This window comes from Phodopus roborovskii, unplaced genomic scaffold (genome assembly GCF_943737965.1).
Source record: "Phodopus roborovskii unplaced genomic scaffold, PHOROB, whole genome shotgun sequence".
In the NCBI taxonomy this organism is placed as follows: Eukaryota; Metazoa; Chordata; class Mammalia; order Rodentia; family Cricetidae; genus Phodopus; species Phodopus roborovskii.
Genome location: NW_026126689.1, coordinates 1,285,512 through 1,310,680, shown reverse-complemented (window position 1 = coordinate 1,310,680; position 25,169 = coordinate 1,285,512). Strand labels below are relative to the sequence as shown.

The 25,169-nt window shown below is 39.3% G+C and overlaps 1 protein-coding gene across 1 annotated transcript in view; it reads left to right on the top strand.

The window, feature by feature from the left end:
• The window catches only part of Cntnap2 (contactin associated protein 2), a 1,802,334-nt gene that overhangs the window by 972,883 nt on the left and 804,282 nt on the right, over nt 1–25,169 (top strand). Inside the window, 1 exon segment of the mRNA XM_051174658.1 lies at nt 15,825–15,996. Coding sequence (XP_051030615.1) covers nt 15,825–15,996 — 172 coding nt within the window.

Genomic DNA, 25,169 nt, shown 5'->3' with positions numbered 1-25,169 from the left:
GTGTGTGTGTGTGTGAGTGTGTGTGTGTGTGTGTGTGTGTGACAGGGATCACTATTAGAGGTCAGAAATTTTGTGAGGTAGGCTACATCCCTACATCCTCATTTCACTGCAGTATGCAGGAACTGGGAGTTACCTTCACACTACAAAGTCTCTAAAAGGACACAGCTCTCTGTCGAGAGTATTCCCAGGAAACAGGAGACACAGTTGATAGTCAGCTGAAGAACTGAAGCTTCTCTGTCACCCAAGAGAAGACATTTGGTTCCAGCTGTCGGCTCGTGTTAGAGAAACAGCTCTCGTTTTAATATGTGATGCCCTCTAAACTCGGCTAATGTGCTCTCAACCCCGAGAGAAAAAGCCGTTGGGAGGCTAACAAAATGAATCACACAGGCCTCTTAGAATGAAAACGGCTTCCCATGAAGGAGGAAGCCACCACTGTGAGATGATGGACATGGCCCTGGAGGAGAGCATGTCAGGTAGTATGTTAATGTTCTTTTGGCATTTTCTTTTTAACGTTCCATTTTTTTCTACAAGTTGTTGGCCCTCACTCACTGTTTTCCTCTGCTGGATTTGCCATATGCAATGTACTTTCCTGAACTCTAACCTGGGGTTTTTATTTACCCCAGAGGAGACAGGTTAGTTTCATGCATTTTATTAAGTCATTCAGAAGCACACAATCCTTAGTATCATTGCTTCTGTCCTGTGGAGTCTCCTCTGCATCTCTGTCTGATTCTAGTGGTACAGTTGGCATCAACGTATCTTCCCCCAAAAGTTAGCGGGGAGAAAGCTTTAGCCAGATCTATGGCCTTGGTTAATGGAGTCACAACAGAGAACTAGATGCATGCCTCTCCATGGTGTCCTTGGGAAGGGACACTGGCCTAAGCAAGCCGAGGCTCTGCTACCTCCCAGTTAGTGGGACTGGATGGACTGTCTCCCAAGGATGCCCCTTTGGGGTATCACCTCACTGGGCCACATCTTCCCTGCCCTCCACATAGCCTCTCTCTTCTTCTGAGATAACCTCTCTGATTAGGACTTCTTTGATCCCCATTCTTCTTGGTGTGTTCAGGCCCATGCTGGCCTCCCAGTCCAGGGCTGCCTTCTCTCCCACCAAGACAAAACTACTTCTCAGAATTTAACTGCACTTTTAAACGTGCCTGCTCAGGAAACACACTTTGTACTTGTCTTGTGAGGAATATTTATACGGAGGAATCCTTTGTATCCAGAAAGGACTCAAGGGCTGAACACACAAAGATTCCAAACTGTAACCCCCTAATATTGGTAGTCTTGGATGGCTTAGCCTCAGCATTCAATATGATCAGGTCAAAAATGATGATACACTATTTCCTGTGGTTCATATTATCGAAGAGAAAAAGAAGAAAGGCTGTTATAATAGTTTGTTTTTTAATCATGAAAAGGCATTGTGATATTTTAAGGTTTTGACTTATTAATACTTTATGCTTATGCATGTTTGCCTGCATATTATTGTGTATGGTATCACATGTAGGTTGTGGAAACAAAATCCTAGTCACCTGCAAAAACAAGTTTTCTTAATCACTAAGCCATCTCTTCGACCCCAATTGTAGTGTTTGTAAAAACCCTTTTAACTATAAATTTGAGACACATACACAAATAGCCACTAACTCCAAATATTTTTATTTAGGTAAGCTCTTCATTAACATTCTTTTTGACAAATGAAGAAAAGATGTTTTCACTTGACAAATTACATCCATTGGATGAATGTAGGTCATATGATTTTAATATTTAGTTATTATATCGCTGAAATATTAGTTATAGATACTTATTGTTCATAACACTTCTGATTGGACAGACAAGTCACTCTCTGGGGCTATTTCTAGGCAGAGCCAGCAGGCAGAAGACACAGCAGACAAAGGCTTTGATTCTTCTAGTTTTTGTGTAAATTGAGAAATGGGATAGAGAACACTCTAGTTTGTTGGACTCAAGCCCTGTTTTGTTTGTTTGTTCTATTTCTATATCTTTATTTATTGGCTTTGTAACACATGATTGTGCTTTCTTCGCCACATTTTTACATAGAGAGATGTACATTGGATATAGAATAAACATTTTTAAAGTATAAACTGCAAATATCTTCCTAACACTTCCTGAACTGCAGACTTGGGATAGATTCATTCATCAGAATGCTTGCAAACACAGCCTGCAACTCCAACTCTGTTCCTATTATATGTCTCCCTAGCAGGTGGCAGAAGTTTAGTCTAAATAATGGAAAGCCATACTGACAATAAAACCCATTCATGGAGATGAATCTCAAATATTCCAATAGGATTGAATTTTGCTAGGAAGCTGTAAACAAACTTTTAGATTTGAATTTAAATTTTATTGTTTCTTGCCTTAGTCTAACATGTGTATATTTTACCCTTATTTCTCCAAAAATGACAGGAGATGTAAAAATCAACCTATGTTATGGATTTCCTGTGATGAAATTTAGCACTTTTCTGACTACTTTTCTATTCCAAACATGATTTTCCACTGTTACAAGGAAAAGTGATTTATTTATAAGCCTTTTTGGGCATGTGTTTTTCCACTTCATCCTAAATTTAAGCATGTGGCTTCAAATCTTGCCTTCTATTGTAGTCAACTGGAATCATTGTTGGCTTTCAACAATTCAAAGGTGTGTGAGCTACTTATCACTGTGTGATCCTACAGGGTAGAATGAAGCACTTAGAAGAGGCCATCTTTAGGAGAAGCTCGCTAACTAAATGACTGCAACTACAAGGATTGGTGACTACATATTGGTGTCTCCCTTGAGATGCTTCACAACATCAGGAGTTTTATGCTTAGGAAGCATGGTAGGGAAAGAAACCTGGGTATAATACTCTTCCATGTGTAGTAGCTTTGGTAATTATTACATTTTCACTTAGACAATTTCAAACATGTCTATTCCCACCAATGGCTTACTCCAGTTGACGGCCGTAACTATCAGGGACATATTTACAGACTTGGATGGTGTACTGGTTAGTTTTAAACATCAACTTGCCACAGGTCAGAACAGCTCACCAGACAAGAGCATGGAGAATAATTGTCTTTATCAGATTGGTCTGTGTGAAATTGCCTAATTGATGTAGAAATACCCTGTTCATTGTGGGTGGGACCATTCCCCAGTCTGGATTATGAGTGAAAAGAGCTGAGTAAGCAAAACCAACCATGCAGGCACAACCAGAGCATTCATTTCTTCCTGTTCAGGAGCACAGATGTCATGTGATCCCTCTGCTTTGAGTCTCTTACTTGATTTTCCCTCGATGATAAAGAACAACCTGACATTGTAAACCAATAAACCATTTTCTTCCCTAATTTTCAGTTGGTCAGGATATTTTATCACAGAAGCATAAATGAAAGCAGGAAGGACATGTTGGGGATACCGCTATCTTCCCCTAAGTTTAATGCATGTGCAGTCTGTCCCCTTGCGCCGTATGTCACAACTTAACCTGGAGCCCTGCTCTTATTAAGCCATGCTGCCTGGCTCACATCCTTAGGATTTAAACCTGCAAATACCAATAGCAGCATTTCCTTTTTTCATCTACCTCGCTGTCTTTTAAATCTTTGCCAAAACCCCATGCTAGCGTTGTGCCCCTGGCTCTTACCCATTTCAAAGATTGTAGTTCTTCCTTGTGATGTCATTGCCATTTAGGTGAGTCTTCAGAGCATGGGAAGAATTATGATCCCCTGAGCCAGCAACCCTGCATGGCAATTTATAAGGAATTAATGAAAGCTTCTACCTTGGGGTGAGAGCTTGAGATGTTCCACAATAAGAGAGGGCTGCACTTGTAGGAGAGAGGAAATATGATGTATGGAGATTTTATACATACACATAAAAATTTAGTCTTTGCAAAGACCTTGAAGCTATGACTGTTTAATCTCCCTTTTCTACAGCATATGTGTATTAATCATTAAGTATATATGTTTAGGGAGCATACTCTGTGTTGTACATGTATCTCAGTGCTGAGGACCAAAGGCTAGCCAAATTCAGGGAGCTTCTGGGCCATGTAGAAGGAAAGGAATGGGAACCAAGGGAGTATCTAGACAGGAAGCTGTTGTAAATTGTAGGATGCGAGTGATACTGACACCTTGAAAGAGGAGAAGCAAAACATGAGGCTCCTATAACAAGACAACTTCTGGAAAATTCTGGAAAACTGTACTTGAATTTTTTGAAAGGTACTTTGCTGGAATACTCTATCACTAAGTGCAACTATTTTCAAGGTATTAGAGGCTTTACTTTCATCGTTAAACATTGATTTTTTTTTTTAGTAATCTATTGTTTCTCTTGTCTTTATTTATACTTCATGTCCTCACAGCTCTCAGGAATGGGAGTTTTACATAGTGTTACTTGGTGTCCCATCAAAGCAATGCACTGAGTCAAATCTGTTACTGTATTCCCTTTTATTTTCAGTACCTGGTCACTTATTTGTTACTCCTAAAGACTTAGTTTTTACTGGGCTCAGACTCAGTAATAGAAACTTTTGGGATGGACAGCCTATGCTTCTCGGCAGTCTGTTCTTGGCATTTTTCATTGGTTTTCTTCATTCTCTTGAACAAAAGTTTAGCATATTCTACAGCCACCTTTTTTATTTTCATTAGTGCAATATATATATATATATATATATATATATATTTATATATTGACCCCAGTACTGTCCCCCCCTCCTTCCCATATCCCCCAACCCCCCTTCCCATTCCCATTCTCCCCCAACACTCCACAGGGAGGGGGATGCCTTCCAGGAAAGATCATCAAAATATGTCAAGTCATTTGGATTCACAGCAATGTGTTGTTGCCTGTGTTTCAGGGCACATGGAGTAAGTAACAAGATGCTGAATCTTGCCTGCTTTGGTCCTGGACTACTTACCTTCTTTGTTCAAGTAGTTTCTGACTATACTTGAGGGCATTGTCTTCTTTAGAGAGATTGAAAAGATTCGTGATTCTACCAGCTCTTTGGAGCCCAAACCACTGAGGCATAGTAGTACCTGTCAGTCCAAGAACATTCTTATCCCCATTTTTAAAAATAATAACCAAGTTTAGAACACTCAGCTTGATACCCCAATGCATCCTAAACAGACTTGCATTTCCCCTCTCCAGTTGTCTAGTAACAAGAATGCCCCCAGCTCAATAGCAGAAACACACTAGACTGAAGGTCAAGACACTTTACGTCGTGAGAAAACTTTGTTGAACTTTACTTCTGTAGATACTTGGTAGTCTTAGCATTGTTTCCTACTCTACTCTTTACCTCTTATGACTGTCGTGTTTTTTGGTGATCTGCTATATTACTAATGACAAATGGTCAATAAAGAAAATAACTTGCATTTGAATTTGTTCATTGAGAATTTAAATGTACACGATGCATGCTATGCTATGTCTGACTAAAATCTTCCTCCCATTCTCAATACCCAACCCACCCTTCCTAAAAAGAAATTTTGTTTGAGAATTATTATTCTCCCTGAATCCACATTTTTAAACAGTCCTGGAAAATTCTCAGGTATTATCTTTTAATGACTTTATTGTCATTTTTGCTCAGTTCTCCTGAAATTCCACATCTGTATGTTAATGCTGATTTTCATCCCCTAGATTTAAATTTTCTCTGTAATGACTTTAATCACTTTTATTTTTTAACTACCTTTGTGAATCTCATTCCCAGTTTTCATCCTGACTCTTCCCCATCTGTTAAACACAACCCATGAGTTTTTGTTTGTGGCTATTAACTTTTCAATTGTATAGCATCTTTTTGGTTTTGATCAAAATTAAGTAGTACTTTTTTTTCTGATTATCTCATACTCACATGTTTGTTTCTGAAGTTGTTTATGAAATAATTTCTAAACAATTTTTCATTCTGAAATGTGCTGGGTATTTCTGGGGTCAAATGTTTATTCTGACACTTGTTCATTTATACAAATATCCCCCACTGTGTTTATATCCCTGATAAGCACATAAGCCAGGAGTTCGGTGACTCCATCTATACCCCTAAATCTTCCTGGCTTAGCTTCAGAGCTCCCCCTGGGAGGGTTTTTTGGGAATGTCATGGCTGACAGAACTGTGGCTCTCTACCTCTGACCAACATAGTCAAAGTACCTTACCTTCCATTGCTAATGTTAGGAAACAAAAGAGTCAAACTGAAGTCCAGCTTCTAATGGATATCACTATTGTTCCATTGTGAAGATGAAAATTTGAGTAGAACCAATTTAAGCAGGAGACTAATTCTACTTCTTCTCCAGGTTTGTAGTTTGGGATTGCTTGGTCTCGGTTTTCTCTTTAGGAATCCTGAACTTCCAGAGTTAATCTGAGAGAACTTCCACTTCATTTCCCATGATAATAGCTTGAAATCACTTGCTTTCTATAGTAACTTCTTGACTTGAGTGCCACACCTTACAGTTAGTGCAAACTTGAAAGCCATAATTTAGTTCAAGTAACTCCATATTTTATGCATTTTTGAAGATTAACTTTTCTTTTTCTTTCAATAGGAGAGTTTTTGTCAACTCTTTTTACTGACTATACTATATTGTCTCTAGTATGTTCTTCAGTGAGATCTTAGCAACTTTGGGATTGATGTGATACTAATACTGCGATGTTCCCGATCCTTGTACAGGTTTACAGCCTGATTTCTGGTCTGCTTGACCTTTAAAACCCAGATCTCTGCATTACAAAGAAGGGCAGATGCTTTCTGAATACAAGTGGTTCAGTATCATCTAAGACCCTCAACTCTCCATTCTCTTTCTGATAGATAATTTAAAGGACATGTGCTGCTTTTTACCTGAGTCTCTGAGTATTTGTGAGTGGGAGAGTTTCTAGCCTCTCACATTACCTTTTCATATGGAATGGACTTTTTTACATTATGTTTGTCTCTTTCCCAATTAATCCTAAAGGCAATAAATAGCTTTAAAAATAAACTATCTCCTGTTAAAAGATTTGTATTAATGTATTTAAGACATAATTGACCTTTTAAATATATTTAAATATAAATAGCCACTAGAAAAAAATAACATGGACTGGTGTAACATTTTTGTAATTAACAAACTGTGAGAACTCATAATGAGGCAATATTATTTTAGGATCTGATCATGAGAATGTATTAGTCTATATATTATAAACACTAGCAACCCCTAAGGAAGTAAACCTAAATTATCTGTGTACTAACTCACATTTCTCTTTCCTTTAAAACAGTAAAAACCTATCTGAAAATATCAAAACATTCTATTTTCTTCACTCTGCTTTCCATGTTTTTATGACCCATTTTTAAAACCACTTTTCAAAGTACATTATAAATTCTGTTTCACAGATTTCTAACTATTTCATTTTGACAAAGTACTGGTCTATTTCTTGAATTTCCTTTTAATTTCCTATATTCTTATAAATTTTCTTATGTTTGCTGAAAAAAAAAACCACAAACTTCTATACTGTCTTTATGTATTAAGCCAATTTAATGTAAATATAAGTTATAACTTCAGTGTATTATATGAGAATGGGAAAGAAGACCCATAATACTTTTATTGAAGAAAAATTTATCTCAATAATACAATAAAGTTAGGATTAAAAAAACTCATTTATAATAACATACTAAAGCTCATATATTTAAGATATTCTGGCTGAAGCTTATGTTTAAAATATGATGACATCTTTAAGTGAACCCGTTTATTAATTTTAATTAAAACAATTAATTTATTACATCTCATTTGGAACTGTAAGTATTTTACTTTTCAACTATATGGCCTCATGATTTGTAAATCTCTACAAACCTAATTTGGTGTTAAAATATCAGATCACCAGATAAAAAAGATCTGAGCAATTTCACAAGTCGGTGAACACGTGTTCTGATACAAATAATCCCCTGAGAAGAGGGAAGCATGCTCAGATTGTCGTGACCAGTCAGTCACGGACTGGAGGTTTGTCTTGGATGGTCACAAAGAGGTGAGAGCTGTTTAAAAGGTGTAAGGTGCCCAATATGTTCCCAGTGCTTTAAGAAGATATGAGGCTGGGGGCTGAGCTGACTGGCATGCACGACTTACCAATGAATAAACTGAAGTCGAGGCTTTGGTTGAAAATCTGCTGCTAAGGATGATGGCAGAATTCCAGCAAGGGCACGAAGATGTTTCTGGAGTTCTGAGCACAAACATGGAAAGAGATGTTGGAGAAGTTTTGGCTCTCAGTTAGTTCTGAGCTGAGACAGATGAATTTCAGGAAGAGGTTTGGATGGGGCCACTGTTAAGGAAGGAGAGGGTCTATCAGGAACCTTAACAGAGCCCAGGGCCAGGTCTGGAGGAGGAAGACATAAGTGTGAGAGACCAAACAGGCAGAACACCAAAGCAGCAGGAAATCCATCATCAGCCTGGAGGAGAATGACAGTCTCCCCTTCCAACACTGCCCTCCTGTTTACACAGTCAGCAGAATCCGTTTGGTTTTTAGATGGTATCTATCCATCTTCTTATGTCTGAGGGTTTCCTCACTGATGTGGTGGTCACATTCTTCAGGATATAAACATCCCATCGTTAGGTATCTCATGAATACTAAATTGATAGGTTGCCTAAACAATTTGCAAGAGTAGAAAAGAAGATGAAGTAAAGCGTGCTAGGTCTCTTTGATACATGCAGCCCCCTGTAAACTTCTGGGCATTTATTTTATGGATGCATCTATATTTATTTTTCACAACTGACCATGGTGGCGATTACACTTGGTGTGCTTTCCAAACTCACAAATATAATAAAGGAACACAGCACTTAGTCAACTTCAAAGACGAAAACCTGGTAGGTGCAAGGTTCTTGAATTTATCCTGTAAATGTTTCTATATAAAGTGGTGTCAAACATTAATATAATATAAAATAATTCATAGTAAACCCGGAAAAGGCAACAAACTGTCTTTTTCCCATTACAGCATTAAATTAACTGACAAAGAATTGATTTCAAGGAAATTACCTTCTAACTTGTGACTCCTGTTCAAGCTTTAATTCATATCCCTTTTAGCCAAATTGTAGGTGCAACCTACAACTATTCGGACAGGACACAAAGAGCACTACCATCCTGAATTTAAAAGCCTGAACAATAGTGGCCTAACATGTGAGTACAAGGAAACCTCCTTTCAGAATAAATTGTCTTGAAGCAGATGCCATCTGTGTTGGGCAAGCGAAACCTGTGAAATAGTCACCTGCTTGCTGATCAGGTGCCGGTGCCGCAGCAAGGTCTTCAGAAGGACTGACTGAATGGCGGAGTTTTGCGAGCTAAAATCTACTGCCGACTCACGGAAGAATAATTTCATCGAACATCCATGGACGTTAAATACAGATTAAGATGGAATAAATTCAATTCAGGACAGGTTCTCAGATGGCAGAAGATTTTAGCACTAGTTTCTGTTTCTGAAACAACCTTAAAACTTACATTAGAAAAATGTATACGAAGAGCACAAAGACCAACAGTGTAACAGATCTAAGTGTGGGTTTGCCCCTACGCTAATAATATCTATTATCATGAAGGACCCAGGACAAAAGCGCCTGCTCTACCCCATCCTCGGACTTTTCTGGTCATGATAATCAGAACCAGATCCTCAATTGCCTGTGGGAGCCTGATCATTCCGGAGTACCTTCCATATATGACATCTGGTCTGGTATTACAAAGGAATGTGCATGTAATTTTGCAGAAACACAGAAGGCCCTGTTTTATGCTCCTATTTTGCATCCTGTCAAGAGACACACAGTGTTCATTGGTCCTGCCCCTGTAGTAATACTTATTTGATGCCTTCGTCAGCCAGGTTTCTCAACTGTAAACTGATGAATCATACCATTCTAATCACTACTTTTCTTAAAGCCAAGGTCTCACTGTATACCTCTGGCTGATTTAGAACTTTCAGAGTAGACCAGACTAGTCTTGAACTCATGGAGATCCATCTGCCTGCCTCCAGAGGGATAGCTCTAAAATTAAATGTATACAGCAACATGCTCAGGTTCAATGACTATCTTAAAGAGATCTTTGAGACGTCGGTCCCCACCTGGCTTTCATCTCAGCCCCCACTGACATTTACTGCCTAACTCATTGCTAATTATGAGACTTGTCAAAGGGTGATAGCAAAGACAGACATCCCTCTTACATTGTGAGTTAGCAGGGGGCTATAGGGAGAGCTCTCTCTGCTCTTTTCCATACTTATTCATTTATTCACTTTATGTAGGCATTTAGACATGGATTTGTATTTTACTTAATATTTCCCATAATATTTTATTGATGAATAAAACATAAATGTATCTTCTCAAATTGTGAGATTTGTACTCCAGCCACCTTGAATTTGGGCAGCAGTAACGACTTCACGCCATTCTGAAACACCTGTCATTGTTTCTCTACTTCCTGCCATGTTATTATCTTTTAAAACAACACACGATGCTCCAGACTCATTGAATATCTGTCCCATTATGCCCTATAATCTGTCATTTCTCTCTGGGGTCCTGGTTTTAATGAACCAAATCAGAGTTGTAGAAGTTTGCCCCATTTGTCACATGACCCTGCTCTCAGACTTTCCCGCCCCCAAGATGGTTGGAACCAACTGTATTTTGACCACAACCACTTATAGCTAAATGGTTTTGTGTATGTAGCCACTTATATAGAAAAACCACAAATTCACACTTGGGGTTTAAATTCATGCCTCAGCCCATAGTTCATTCAGAGTTTCTCACATTCTGTACTTAACTCTTCTGTCTCTAACATCGAGACTGGCTCATTCAAACCTCCATGTGTCAATGATCGGCTCCATTAACCAGTACCCTAATCAATCTCTCCACCACAGCAGGTAGAATCTTCTTGGCAATTTTTAACTCTCTGCTCACTTGAAAACAGCTTCTTCTTCTCCTCCTCCTCCTCCTCCTCCTTCTCCTCCTGCTTATTCTGCTGCTATATACGTTTTTGACTGTTTTATTCAGAAAGGTTGAGTAGGCAGTGATTAGTAAACACTTGATTCACTTTTCCAAGGTTATACTGGAAAGAAAATGCTCCCCTCCAAGCTCCCTAACATCCCTCAACTTTAAAACAAACATAACAGAGAAACCGTGTTCTGCAGCCATTTAAATTCCCAGCCCTGGTGCCTATTTTCTGTTTTTTGAAAAATTCTGTTTAAAATAAGATTAAAAGTATAACTTGTAACTGTTCAGATTCTGATGTCAACATGATGGGAGATGCCCTTCTGTAATTATGTTTCTCATATTGATTAATGAATAAAGCACTGTTGGCCAGTAGGAAAGCAAGATAGGCTGGACTAGGAGACTAGGAGGAGAAAGGAGAAAGTAGGGAGGCGATTCAAGATGGAGAACCTATAGGGTAGTACACCGGGCTCTCTCTCCGGTAAGATAAGATCACGTGGAAATACTTTGATTAATATAAATTGGTTAATATTTAAGACAAAGCTAGCCAATAAGAAATGCTTGTAACAGGCCAACAAAATTATATCTAATACAGCATCTCTATATGTTATTTGGGGCTGGCGTGGCGGTGGGACCAGACTGGCAGGGAAAAACAACTCTTAACATCAACATTATTTTGTTTTTCTCACTGAGGTATCTCTGAGTTAAAATTTTAAAACCTTGTAGATGCATGGAATGGTTTTGTCAGCAAGAAGAGTAAACTGAGTGGACTTCAAGGATTTTTATCTGCTAAACTTTAGGACAGAAATATGAGCATAAGAATAAAGTACCAATAAGGTATAGTACAAGGGGGCAGGCTTTCCCAGGTAACTGAGGGTGAAGCTCACTTATTTAAATATTGGGCAGGGTTCTGTTGATCTTGCACAGGTAGGCACTGATTTGATGTGGGAGGAGAGTATACTAGGGTTGATATAGTTATAACCTGATGATTGATAACCATCTTGAAGATAAAGTTAAGGTTTATGAATATTCATGTACATCTATGTACACAGTCCATATCTCTTCTGAAAGCCATTTCTGGAGTTGTATTTCCTTAGAATATCTGTGTGTAAGTTTCAGAGTCTTGCCAAAGTCAAGTCAGACCCAAATCACTGGTCAATGTTGTTTCAAGAACCAGGTGAGCCGCTTTTTGGTAATTCCATTTTAGGATTCAGACCTACTGGTTTTCCACAACTCTTTGATCTTAATTTCTTTGTTCTGCCACCCTGAGTCATTTCCTTTTCCTCTTCTTCCTCCTCTCCATTTCTCTCTCTCTTTTTTTTAATAGTCTTTCTTTTCAGTTTCAGTTTTTCTGCCCATAGAATGAGGTCTAAAAGTTTCTTTATACTTGTGCCCTCTGTTTCTTTTAGTACAGGCTGGTGAAGTATGATAACATTATTCCTAATGGTGATGTCCTTAAAACAAATGAAACAGTGTGATTCCTGATGATGTTATTCAAGTTTGTCCACTGTAATAGAGCACTATGCCACAGCATTCAGGAGGTAGAGATAGTAATATGAGGAGTTCAAGGCCCTGTTTCTAAAATACAAGCAGGTTCAACAAGATGGCTCAGTGGGTAAATGAGGTTGCTAAGCTTGGTGATCTGAGTTTGTTTCCCAAGCCCCATGTGGTAGAAAAAAAGAACTGACTTTGCAAATTGTCCCCTGGCTTCAATATATACAATATGTTATGGTTATAACTGCTACCCCCCCACATACACACACACACACACACACACACACACACACACACACACACACACACAGAGAGAGAGAGAGAGAAAGAGAGACACAGAGAGAGAGAGAGAGAATAATTTTTCAATGGCAAAGACTTAAAAATAAATGTTTAAAACATACTTAATAGAAAGCAATCTGTAGATATAACTACCTCTGGGCTCCTGACCTTCTGAACCAAAATACCCTTAAGATCAGAGATATGCTCTTGACTGGGGTCTGGCAGGTGCATGAGTAAGCTGCTGAATGGGTCTTTCTCTCATGGATCTTTGTTTTGTTTTTTTTTTTTTTTTTTTTTTTAAGCCCATCACCTCACATCTCTCTAAGATCTCACCAAAGATTTCCTTGTCATCACTAGATGGCATGTCCTGGTATCTGATCATTGAAAGTGATTTCTTTGTTCTTGTATATTCACTGTCCCAGTGAAGTAGAATTAAGACAGATTTTGCTTTGAAGTCTATCGTATCCTGGCTTCTTCATAGCTAAGAGTTTGCTTTAGCTTTTGTTTGTCAGTTTTTCATCACTACGATAAAATACTTGAGCCAAACAACTTGAAGGAAGAGAGTCATATTTAGCTCATTGCTTCACAGTGTCTGTCCATGATAGCCTACCAGTTAGAACCCCGCTAACACCAGCTTGGCATCCCCCTTTTATCTCCTCCCCTCCCTGGCCTGTGAGTTGATCCACACATTGATTATTGAGTTATTTACATGGTTGGAGTTTGGTTTTGCTATGCTCATGTTGTGACTACACTCTGGTTTTTCCCCTTTGAAAGGAAGTAAAGTATTTATGTTTTTATTTTATATAAGGAGTCAAAATTGGAAGACTTTGGGTTTTAAAAGACACATTGGATTTTTGAAAGAGACTGAATTTTTGAAATGTTTGTATTTGTAAGTCTGTGGGACTTTTAAGTTTGAAATTATTTTATGTTGTGATGTCATTATTAAGTAATATCAGAGGAATTAACAAGAGAGGAAAATTAGGGCTCTCCAGTTGTTTCTATGTCAAGCTGACAAGAGGTCTTTTGTGGTGGATAGTTTCATACCAACTTGAACCTCAATCAAGAAAAGTGATTCCGTTAGGTGGGGCTGTAGGCAAGCCTGTATTCTTAACTAGTCACTGATGGGGGAGTGCCTAGCCCATTGTGCCTCGGCTGTTGGTCCTGGGTTCTATGAGAAAACAGGCTGAGCAACAAGTAAGCTACTCTCCTTCACAGCATCTTCATGAGGCCCTGCCTCCAGGATCCTGTCCCGTTTGATGTCCTTCACTGATGAAAAGTACTTTGGAAGTATAAGACAAATTATCTCTTTCCTCCCCAAAATGTTTTTTTCCAGTCATAGTGTTTCATGGCAGGAATGATAACCCTAAGATAACCCTAAGAACCACAATGTTGTTGAACTTTGCCCGACAACACAGTAAAGATCAATGTGCTTTCATTTCAGGGCAATTTCTATTCCTTTCCTTTATGCTGTTACTGACTGCTTCCCCAAGAGACATTAGGCTTCTGACCAGTAATTCTCTGAAGGCTCGTTAAGCTAACTTGCACTTTCCTTTGGGGCCTTATTGCAATTTGTTTCCAGCAAGAGGTTATTTATTCGCTCCTGTGTCTGGGTAACAATAATCCAATCTTCATTTCACCCCACCCATGGCACATAATGCATCAGCAGTCTTGGAAGTCTTTTACTGTCTCTCATAGGCCCCAACAACACTGCTGATGACCAGTGTGAGTTATTGTCCATACGAGGTTAGTAATGGACCTTGGAAGTCACAAATGTATCCCACCTCCACAGTTTTCTGCTGTCTGTAGAATAAGCCAAACTCAGGGCCCAAAGATGCTATAGAAGAGTGTGGATGCTACACACAATAGCAAATAGGAACCCTCTTAAAAGTTTTAAGGATAATATGAGAATAAGGACTATTTTCAATGGCTATGTAGTGATTATTCCTATAATTATCTTCTCCTAGAATACATCTCATGCAAGAGCATGAAAGGACTTGACAATTTCAGACTCCAAAAGTATCAAGCCCAAACAGAACATTGTTGTGAGTGGATGCTGAAGTCTTGTTTTGGGAACTTAATCACACCCAGTTGGAAGCGATGAGCATTTATGCAGCTGCTCTGCTCCACAGACGTTCTCACTCTCATAAAGAGAGTTACTCATTTCAAAACCCTTCCAAGTTAATGTGGATGTTTAGACTCCTAAGTATTCACAAAAACTGAACCCAATGATAGCCTTGCTAAGAGCAGCCACAAAAGTTACAGCTGCATGCTTTATTTCTGCTAAGTTTAGCCATTAAAGCCTACTCAATTTTATCATGATTAGACAAGAGGAAATCACATTGTATTCATACAACTATTCTAAATAGACAACTTATCCAAAAAGTCAGAGTTTTTGTAAAGGGACCAAATCAATGCAGATAAAAATACATAGCTAAGAAACACATGTATACATACATACACAGGCATACATAAGGACATAAACACACATGCACATGCATACACACCATGTAACTGTATTGAAACAGAGAATGTAATTTTAAGTAGAGAATTAAGCATAATCCTTTTACCTAGTACTATATTGGTGGAAAATAATATATATTTCTGAAATGTAACCTGAAAGGAAATTCAAATGACAGTTTTCAGAATTTACATGTTGACACCTATTAAGGAAATGAGAAAACATTTTTTAATTGTAGTCAACTATTAGTATAGTTGACCAAACTAGGACATTGTGAAGAATTCTTTAATGACCAAACTATGTTTCTTTTCTAAATATTTGCTTTTATTCATTTAATGGCATATGTTGGTCCTCACTCTGCTTTAAGTGTTGGTGGTCTATTGGCAACCTCAGAATATTGGAAAGAATGAATGAGTAAATAATTTAAGATTAATGAGTACAGTTTGAATTTGTGAATTTGTCAAGTATACAAATTTGGGTTGGGGAACGCCTAGAGACATAACTACTCCAAGAACAACAAGCTTCTAATCCATTCTACCAATTGTGGAAATAAGCATTCAAATATATGTGCCCCAAACCTGACTCTTGCCCAAAGTAATCTTACATACTCAATGCTTGTACAATGTCAGCAAAAATCAAAGAAAATCCATTACTAGTCAGATGGTTGTGTCCAGTCCAATGCTTGGGAAACCTTTGATAAGGCATGCTGGATGCCCCTTGTGATCCTCTTGTTCTTTCTGTTCAGGATTTTTGAACCACGTGAACAATGCCAGTCACTCCGCCCTTCAACCATCATTCCAAGGATGCATGCAGCTCATTCAAGTAGACGACCAGCTTGTAAACTTATATGAAGTGGCACAGAGGAAGCCAGGAAGCTTTGCGAATGTCACCATTGACATGTGTGCCATCATAGACAGGTAAGCCATCTGCTCATGTTACCTTACATGCTCCAGGCATCACACATTCATATTTCTGTTGCTTGACAAGCAAAGACACAAAAGAAAAGGTTAACACAAATGCAAAACCTGGGCTTGTGAATGCTTGCAGTTTGAGATATCTACGTTACCTAGTGTATTTGTGATGTCAGCAAAAGCAACATTTATATATGTATATGTGTATATATATGTCTGTGTATGGAGTGTGTGTGTATGTGTGTGTAGGTATGTGTGTATATATAATTTGCTTGGTACATGTATGTATGTATATATACATATATATGTATACATGTGTTTATATATATATCATGTATAGGGCATGCATATATGCATAAATGTAAATATATATATGCACATATACATATGTAAGACAGAGAGATGGAACAATCTGTAGCACCACATTTGTCTGCCAGCTTTGTTCAGGGAATTATGGGCATTGTGTTGGCAGTACTACAAACAACTATTGAGCAGTGGTGGAAACCCTCAGCTCTCAGTGTTACCTTTCCTTCTATGCTCTTAAGCAGATTCCCATCTCTTCTCAGCCCCAGTGTGTTGTCCCTTCTGAAGGTCATTTAGTGCTGGATGTAATCACAAGAGACTTATGACAAAGGTTTAACTAGTGCAGGCTAGTTGGAATAATTCTGCTTGCAAAACACACACATAGAAAATAATGTTTATTGGATTTTGCAAACCTAGGAAGAAACTTTATTTCTTTCCGAGTTTTTGACAGTTTCAAACATTTATGAAACTATTGGTTGTTTCCCTCCCCCGCCCTATCCCTTTCTCCACTCCCCGCTCCTTCGCCAAAGCTTTTCCCAACAAGTCCAGCTTCTGCTCTCACAGCTTCCTTTTGTATGTTAATTTACACACAGTGGAAAGGCAGAATTCTTGTATGAAACATGGTATCACATATAATTTCCTAAACCCCGAATACTCTAATTCTAAAGTTTGCTTCTCATTAGAGCGTCAGACATTTCATTCTGAGATGTGTTGTCTTTGAAAACTACATGAAACTAAGTTTTTCCCAGCCACTTTCAGATCTGGTGAGGAGGGGCTGTCTTGCTTGCTCTGGACATTGATTCCATTCATTTCGTATTTTGTAAGATGAAAGTTCACAGAAACTGCTTGTTAAAATTTGAGGTAAGACTGGGTTAGGAGAGATGGCTCAGCAGTTAGGAGTCCTTGCTGTTCTTGCAGAGAACCTGAGTTCAGTTCCCAGCACACACGTCAGGTGACTCGTGATGCCTGTAACCCCAGCTCCAGAGTTGATGCTGTCCACACATGCAGACCTCAAAGTCTCCAGGGTGTTTAGTGGAAATCCTCAGGCAGCCAATCAAGACAGCTAATACATCCCACAAAATAAATAAATAAATAAATAAATAAATAAATAAAAATGGGCTTTTATTAAGCAAGTTCATTACATCATCTTAATAACTCTGCAGTCATGCAAATGGTATCTTCCAAGTTCATGTTGGCTATGGTTCATGGCCACTATAGCATATAACTTTTTGTTTGTTTGTTTGTTTGTTTGTCACAGGGTTTCTCTGTGTATCCCCAGCTATCCAAGAGCTTGCTTTGTAACTGGGGCAGACCTTGAACTCATAGAGATCTACCTGTCTCTGCTGGGATTAAAGGTGTGCACCAACACTGCCCAGCTAGAATATAACTTTTTAAAGTCTGAATATATTTATAACAGGAGAAAGAGGAACACCATGTTCGTTTAGGTTACATCTGTGGGAATGTTGCTACTACCAGCCTACATAGTTTATATATAAATAGAACAGCAAACAATTTTGGCAAAATATACCCCTAGTTTAGGAGACATTTTATAATATATCACCCACTATTTCTGCCAGAAGTGTACAATAGTGATAAAAAGAGAAACTAAAGGATGAATTATTCAGAGAACTTTTGTCTGATAATAGATATCATCTGCATGCTTTCTACAAGCTTACATTTTTATTTCTTCTAGTTACACGAATATCAAAAGCATTAGCACCTGGTGGATCTGTGTATGTCAGTGGCTTTAGTGAGACAGTAACTTCTGTGGGACTGTCCACTGACCCCACGCAGCTCTGTACAGAGGCAGTATTGTTTGTACATTTCAAATATCACATTCCAAGCCATCCCATTTTAAAGTGTTCCTTCCAGAAAATGGGCAGAGAATGTTGAACTTGACATGCAAGCTTGGAGATGGAAGGGTGTTGTCTCCCAAAGAGCGAATGAGATTTGAGTAAATGAAGAGAGCACATGTTCATGGCTAGGAGAGGGAGGGAGGAAGATTCAGAGTAGAGAACATGCATCTCCACATGTGGTAGCTTTGGGCTAGAATGATCCAGCTTCACTACCCATGCTGCATGAGCTCCGCAGCTGTCAAAGTTAGCATTTGGAGTGACAGCTGTGTTACTTGGCTTGTTATAATGCAATACCTGTTGAAATCAATGTAAGGTAGGAAGTGTTTGTTTTAGCTCACATTTCAGGGGGTACAGACCGCTGTGAAGGAGATGTCTGGTGCAGAAGGTTGTTGCATCTGCAGTCAAGAAACACAAAGGACAATGCTGGTGCTCAGCTTTCCTTCCTCCACGCTGGCTTTAGTCTGGGAGCCCAGGCCATGGAGTGGCCCTGAGTCTTCCCCCTCAGTTAACCTAAACTATATGGCATCATGAAAACCATTGTCTGTCCCCCAGCACTTCTGAAGGGCAAAAATGTGTGCTCAACCAACACTAATTGGCGAGACCAACTCCTATATTGACTTAAAATATTCCCGGTTAAAACCCTAATCTATAATGTCCCATATGTATTTTATGTGTTTTATAGGGAGGGCATCTTCATTTCATATAAATTCATTAAAGAGATGCTGACAAAATGACCCAGGACCTGTGGTGAGAGGTATGAGGAGTCCCAGCCTAGATTTCTGCAGATGCAACGGGCAAATGCATTTCTGTGTATTTGCTCGCTAACAAAAGCTCTGCGGCTTCCTGTTATGCACCAGGTTATCTTCCATTTGCCCAAATCCTTTCAAAAGAAGTACAGTCTGGCTCGTGCTTCTCCTTCCAAATTCCAGCCAGATTTAACAGTTATTTTCGGGGGCAGGAGGGGTGGGCATGGTTAAAATGAGAACACAGAGTAAGAAAACAGAAGAGCTGCGGAGACTCACTGGGAATATAGACACTGAGTGTATTAGCAGCTGCAATGATGAGACGAGACCTCAGGGAAGGAGACCTGGAGGGTGCCTGAGTGCTCCAGAAATTTCTGCTGAATTTTCTTCCTTTGTGTGTCCATTTGCATGTGGCTTTGTCTGTGTTTTCTAAACAGAGTCTTGGATCATGGCAAGACCAATATGGCCAGGTTATAGGCCCAGACATGTAATGCATATTTTTTATGACCATGTGCAATGCCCAGACCTGTTTTCTGCACTATAATAAATCAATGAGCAAAATGAAAATCCATATATGTTTGAAACTCACATTCTATGGCAAGAGAACAAGGGTAGACCACAAGTTAAACGTATATGCTGATAGTAAAATGGAAGTTTCTGTGTTGAGGGGGTGAGAACGAAACAAAGCAAGGAACACAGGTGTGTTAGATCCAGGTATTTAGGAGCAGTTAAAACAGACTGCTCAGGGTGAACCTCATGGAAAATAAAGCACCAAGAGTATGTCATTGATTATCCAATTAATACATTATACAGAGTGAAAAAGGTTGTGTTTATGTATTTAGAAACACACACACACACACACACACACACACACGAAGAGAGAGAGAGAGAGAGAGAGAGCATCCATGAAATATAAAGTATGCAACCATAGCAGTGGACAGGAGGAAGGAGGAAAGGGAAGGGGGAAATCAAAATTATAATTTCAAAAAATAAGCTTTTGAAAAAAAATGAAATAGTTCAAGACTTGAAAAAGTTAATATTTTATTGTTTTGAGTAAAGATCATCCCATTCAGATAAGAGCTAGTTCAAAGCAGATACCTGCTGTGATAACTGATCTCAAGGAAGCCATTTGGAAGGGTAGGAAAGTTGGAACAACAACAAAAAAAGCCAGAGCACTCCTAGAAAGCACCCCTTTCTAGGGTGTTCCTGTTTGCCGATAAACCCAGAGCTCAGGAAAGAAGGTAGGAGAAGCCTGAATTCCAGGCCAGCTTTACCTATAGATCAAGAGCCAGCCTAAGCAAATAAATATTTAAAACCCGGATCCTGGAGGCTAATGGTTTATTGAAAGGATTTATTTTCTGTTCTGATGGAGTTAAGGAGCCATCTCAGGGGATGGATGGAACAATGAGACATTTATTAATTTGTTCGATAAAACGATGAGTTTGACAGTGAGAGGGGAAAATGTGGGTGGTAGGAGCAGACCTGGAAGGCCATTTTCATAATACAGTAAGTGATGCCTGGCTCAAGAGATAGTGAGGTAGCTCATTAAATATATTACCAGGTGGAGTCAGGGATTGTGATGGAGTGCATGTAATGGAGTGCATGTAGAGTACGAGAGAAAGGAGAACATGTCCAGGTCCTTTGTAAGCATAACCAGGAAGAAAGAATTCCCATTTCCACCAGGGGAGAAAGTTCATCAAGGGAAGTGAAGAGAGAAATCAGAACTCCAGTGTTGGCTGGCAGGGAACACATTTTTTTTGGATGTATAAGTAGAAACCTAAAGATTACAGTTGTGCACACATGTGTAACGGGTATGTATGTATCTTCTTATCACTCAGCAAGCCTTGGTGACCAACAGTATCACATTAACTATAGAAAGTCTTTTGTAACTTTGCATCTCATTTTAACTGTCTCTGCAGGATTGGAGATATTAATGTGCCCCTCTGGCTCCCAGACTATAAAAAAAATTGAAATTTCTGTAAGAATGTTCATGCTGGGCAAAGGAAGAGACTAGAGTTGATAAGCTAGGCAAAGGGTGAAGTTTGCCTCCAGGAAAGAAATTTTACAATTCTGACAACCTGTCAGAGTTCTTAGGGGGAGAGACTGTAGCCCTGACAGTAATGGGTCAGTGCTGGGCAGAGCCGCCCTCTGACTAAAGCTCAAGAGTTATAAGTGCCTCTTGTTCTCTATTGAAACCCAAATTTCATTTCATGCCAAGTCCCCAAAGGTGGCTTTAGAGAGAGGCAGTCTCTGAACTTTCTCCCCTTTATAATGTATCCACATTGAACAAATCTCAGTTTTTTTGTTTTGGTTTGGTTTTTTTTTTTTTTGTTGTTTTTGTTTTTGTTTTTGTTTTTGTTTTTGTTTTTGTATCAGCTCTTTGGTTACTTTGTTTCTTTCATTAACCTGTTCAAGGCTTGTTATGTTCCAGCCTGGCTTTGTGAGAGCCCATGGCCCAGGCTCTGTCCCAAACAGTTCTGCTGACATTACAATCAGTCAGCACAGGAAAAAAAGTAGGTAGGTGAGGACTAGGTAGTATTTTTATTTTTATTTTTTTTCCTGGACAATGTGAACCTCTGGCATTTGCCTCTCCATGATATTTTCCTTTTACGGAACAAGAGTGTTCACACCTTTGGTTGATGAAACAGTCCCTGATGATGTAAACTGTATACAACAGATAGCCTTTGTATAGCAGATAGCCTTTGTTCTCTCCTGTATCATTAACACCTTTCCTTCACCGCACAGGCTTCTTACATCTCTGCTTCCTGATAGTAAACATCTTTAGCTGTCTGACTGCCTCCTGTTCTCAACCATTTCCAACCCCTTGTAAGGGGCAGCACATCCAGACACATTCTAAGAGTAAAGTAGCTTCACTCATTCTCTGTGGCCAAGGGAAGCACTGAGGAACCACAGAACGTCTCAGACTGGGTCAGCAGACAGGTGGCAATCAGAACTGTCCAAGCATGGGTGGGAACTAGCATAATCCCTAAAATGTCCTGGGCAACAATGGCCAGCGTTGGAGACCAGGAAAGATGTTTCATCCCAGAGTTCTCTTCTGACTTGTGAATCCATAGGGAGTTACTGTTTTCTGTGGACACGCTGCTCAGAAGAAGAAGCTGTGTTAAAATAGCTGATCTTAAGTTGGTGGCTAGCATGCTAGGTTTGGCAAGGTGAGTCTGTTCTGTAAGTTATAGTGAAATTCAGGTTTGGGGTTGTAGTTTCCAACCTGAACCTCCTCCCGCCTACCCTCAGCTCAGCTTCTAGAGGATGCTTCACTTTGTTAAGAGCAGGAAAGGGAAAGGGACACAATTTGGCTACCAGGAGATAAGCAGAAATTAGCAGTGGCGTCTTGAAAAAGTTTTTGTTTTCCCAATGTAGTTTTTGTTTCCTAATATGTGGTCTTCTCCTCCTCTCTGCCATTCTGATGAAAACCTCCCTTGATGCCTCAAGTTGAATGTCAAGAAGCCTCGGGTGACAGTGCATCCTTCACAGTTCTTTGCAAAAAGAAAAAAAAGAAAAAGAAAAAGAAAAAAAGAAAAAAGAAAGAAGAGGAAAAAAATTACCCAGTCCATTTTTATTTAGAGCAATATGAATCAGTATTGCGGTAAATAAGGGTCAGGATAAACAAATAGGCCGAATAGATGTTTATTCAGGGAGAAATAACTTACAACCTAGACAGATGAACACCAGGAAATTCAACCCGATCCTCTCCTGTCCGAGTCACGCCAGAAAGAGAGCGCCTTCCTGGCCCCCTCCGACCTCCTCCTCAGGTCACCTCCGCCCATCGCTCCACCCCCCAATGGGCGTGGTCAGTGCTACAGAAGGACTACCTCACTACAATTCCCCTTTTAGTCTAAAGAAAAGATTTAGGCTTAATACAAAACTATATACAAAACAGTGAATAACAAGTGTGCTCTAAGAAAAGGAAAATCGAGAACAAAATGACCTACATATCTAGTCCTAGGGTGAGGGCATAATGGAGTTTACAATAGAGTTGTCCTAAGCTGGAAAACGTAAGTCTTGTACCTAATATATCTAACTAGGAAGAGAGAATAATAGTTGTGATAGTTTAATCTTCAACCTCATCAAGACCTGAGAAGGAAAATAACAATACTAGAGTAGACAGGAAATGCGGATGGACAACTTCCAAAACGGTGCAGTAAGGACAGAAACAGCAAGCCACCTGAACAGTCACCCTAGGTCTCACAGCGACGTTGGTACACCCAGATTTGGCTAAGGCCAAGAGAACTTGACAGACCACAACAACAGCAGGGAAATAGAATGGCTGTCTTACCCTGACTTGGCAAGGTCAAGCAGTCTTCTATATTTGTCTCCTGCAAGCACATAGGACTGCATGTCCAAATCAGTGGTCAAGGTGGGGGCAATTCTATGCCCAACAGGCCATTAGCTGAGGCGAGATTGAACTCCAGCAGGAGCAACAACAGTGTCCAACATATTTTCGGGAAAATGCACGGTGCTGTCAGGAGCAACAGTGTCTCATGTCAAAGGAGTACTAATATTAAAACATTTAAATGCCATGTTCTGCATGTCTATGAAGGATTGAAGATTAAGCATCTATATCTGACTAATCTCATAGGTACAGGAAATGTGAGTGAAGATAATCTATAATACTCGGGAACTTAGCTAAAAAGACTGATTAAAACTTTCCTGAGTAAAGCAGGAACAAATACTTAAACAATATAACTATTTACATATACCTACATGTAAATCCCTAAAATAGAGGTAGAGTATAAGTGTCAAGACAAGAGGTAGAACTATAAAGGGCAGCAAGATAAATATCCCAAATTGTATCAATATACAAAATGTCTTGAACACAAGAAAAGTATACATACATAGAATATGGTAAAAAATAATGTGCATAAATATTATAAGTGGAAACATTTAACACAATATAACAAAATATAAACTTAATTTTACATAGCTTACCACATAGGAATGCATAACAATGTAAGCTGTAAAATACTATCTCATTCAAACTCAAATTCTCAAGGAAATAGGCTAATCTACTTATATCCCATCTAAACCATACCTTTACCCACCATTCCCTATTCCTGTCTAAAAGATAAACCCGAGTGTAAGCATCACCCAATCCCAAATAACTAAAACCAACCCAAAGACGATGACTATTATCCCAAATTTCCAAGGGTAGGGAAAGGGGCGTAGTCATATTAAGATTACTTCCTGCTGAAATGGGACGATGATTGCTCCAATGGATTCTGTAGGAAGAAAATTTTTAGCAACCAAATTTCTCAACAGAACTGGCTGTGACATATGTAGTTAGTCACTGTGTGGCAGAAAATTCTTGACTGTAGTTCTATTTGAAACTGGCCAGGGTGTAATAAAAAGGTGCACCATTACAGCTAGCTAGTCATGAGTTGTCTCGAGCAAAACAGTCTCAAACCGGTTTTAGGGTGATGTTTGTAGTTCCGATGCATCAGGTTGAGTCAAGTGGAAATGATGATGTGGGGCCCCATCTTCTTTCCGGAAAGTTCAAAGAGTCTACCTCACTACAAATCAGGCTTTATTTTTCTTGGCTCTCGGAACGTTTGTATTAGTTGCTTTTCCATTGCTATGACAGAGTACCCAGATACAAGGCAGCTTTGAAAAGAAAGATTGGTCCTGGCTCTCCTTCCAAGGGGAGCCAGTCTGTCATTTGGAGGGCAGAGATGACAATAGGAACATGAGGCCAGCTGATTGCATTCCAGCTATGAGGGGAAAGCTGAGAGGGAAAACAGGAACTGGGGTCTCACTCACCATAGAACCTCAAAGGCTGCCCCAGTGACCAGCTTCCTGCAGCAAAACCCCATAGTGTTCCCAAAGGTTCTATAACTTTCACAAACAGCGCCAAGGCTGGGGACCAGAATTCAAATACATGAGCCCCTGTATAGGAGACATTTCTCATCAAAGCACAATAGCATCTGTATTTTCTCCTCTTTCCCAGTGACTGACAGTATCACATTAACTACAGTAAGGCCACTGATATATTTGCATCTCATTGTAACCATCTTTTCTGCAATAAAGATATTCTCAAGAGACACTAGCACACCCTCTTTGGCTCTCAGATGATAAAGAAATTGAAATTTCTCCAAGAATATCATGCTGGACAAAGGAAAGGATAAGGTTCATATACCAGTTTATGTGCTTATGCTTATAAAATCAACCCTGTATCATCCCTTCCCCAGAGCATGGAGGAACAAAATCCCAAGCTTAGAACTGGCAAAGCAAAGAGCGTGCATTCATTTAAGGGTCTGTTAGG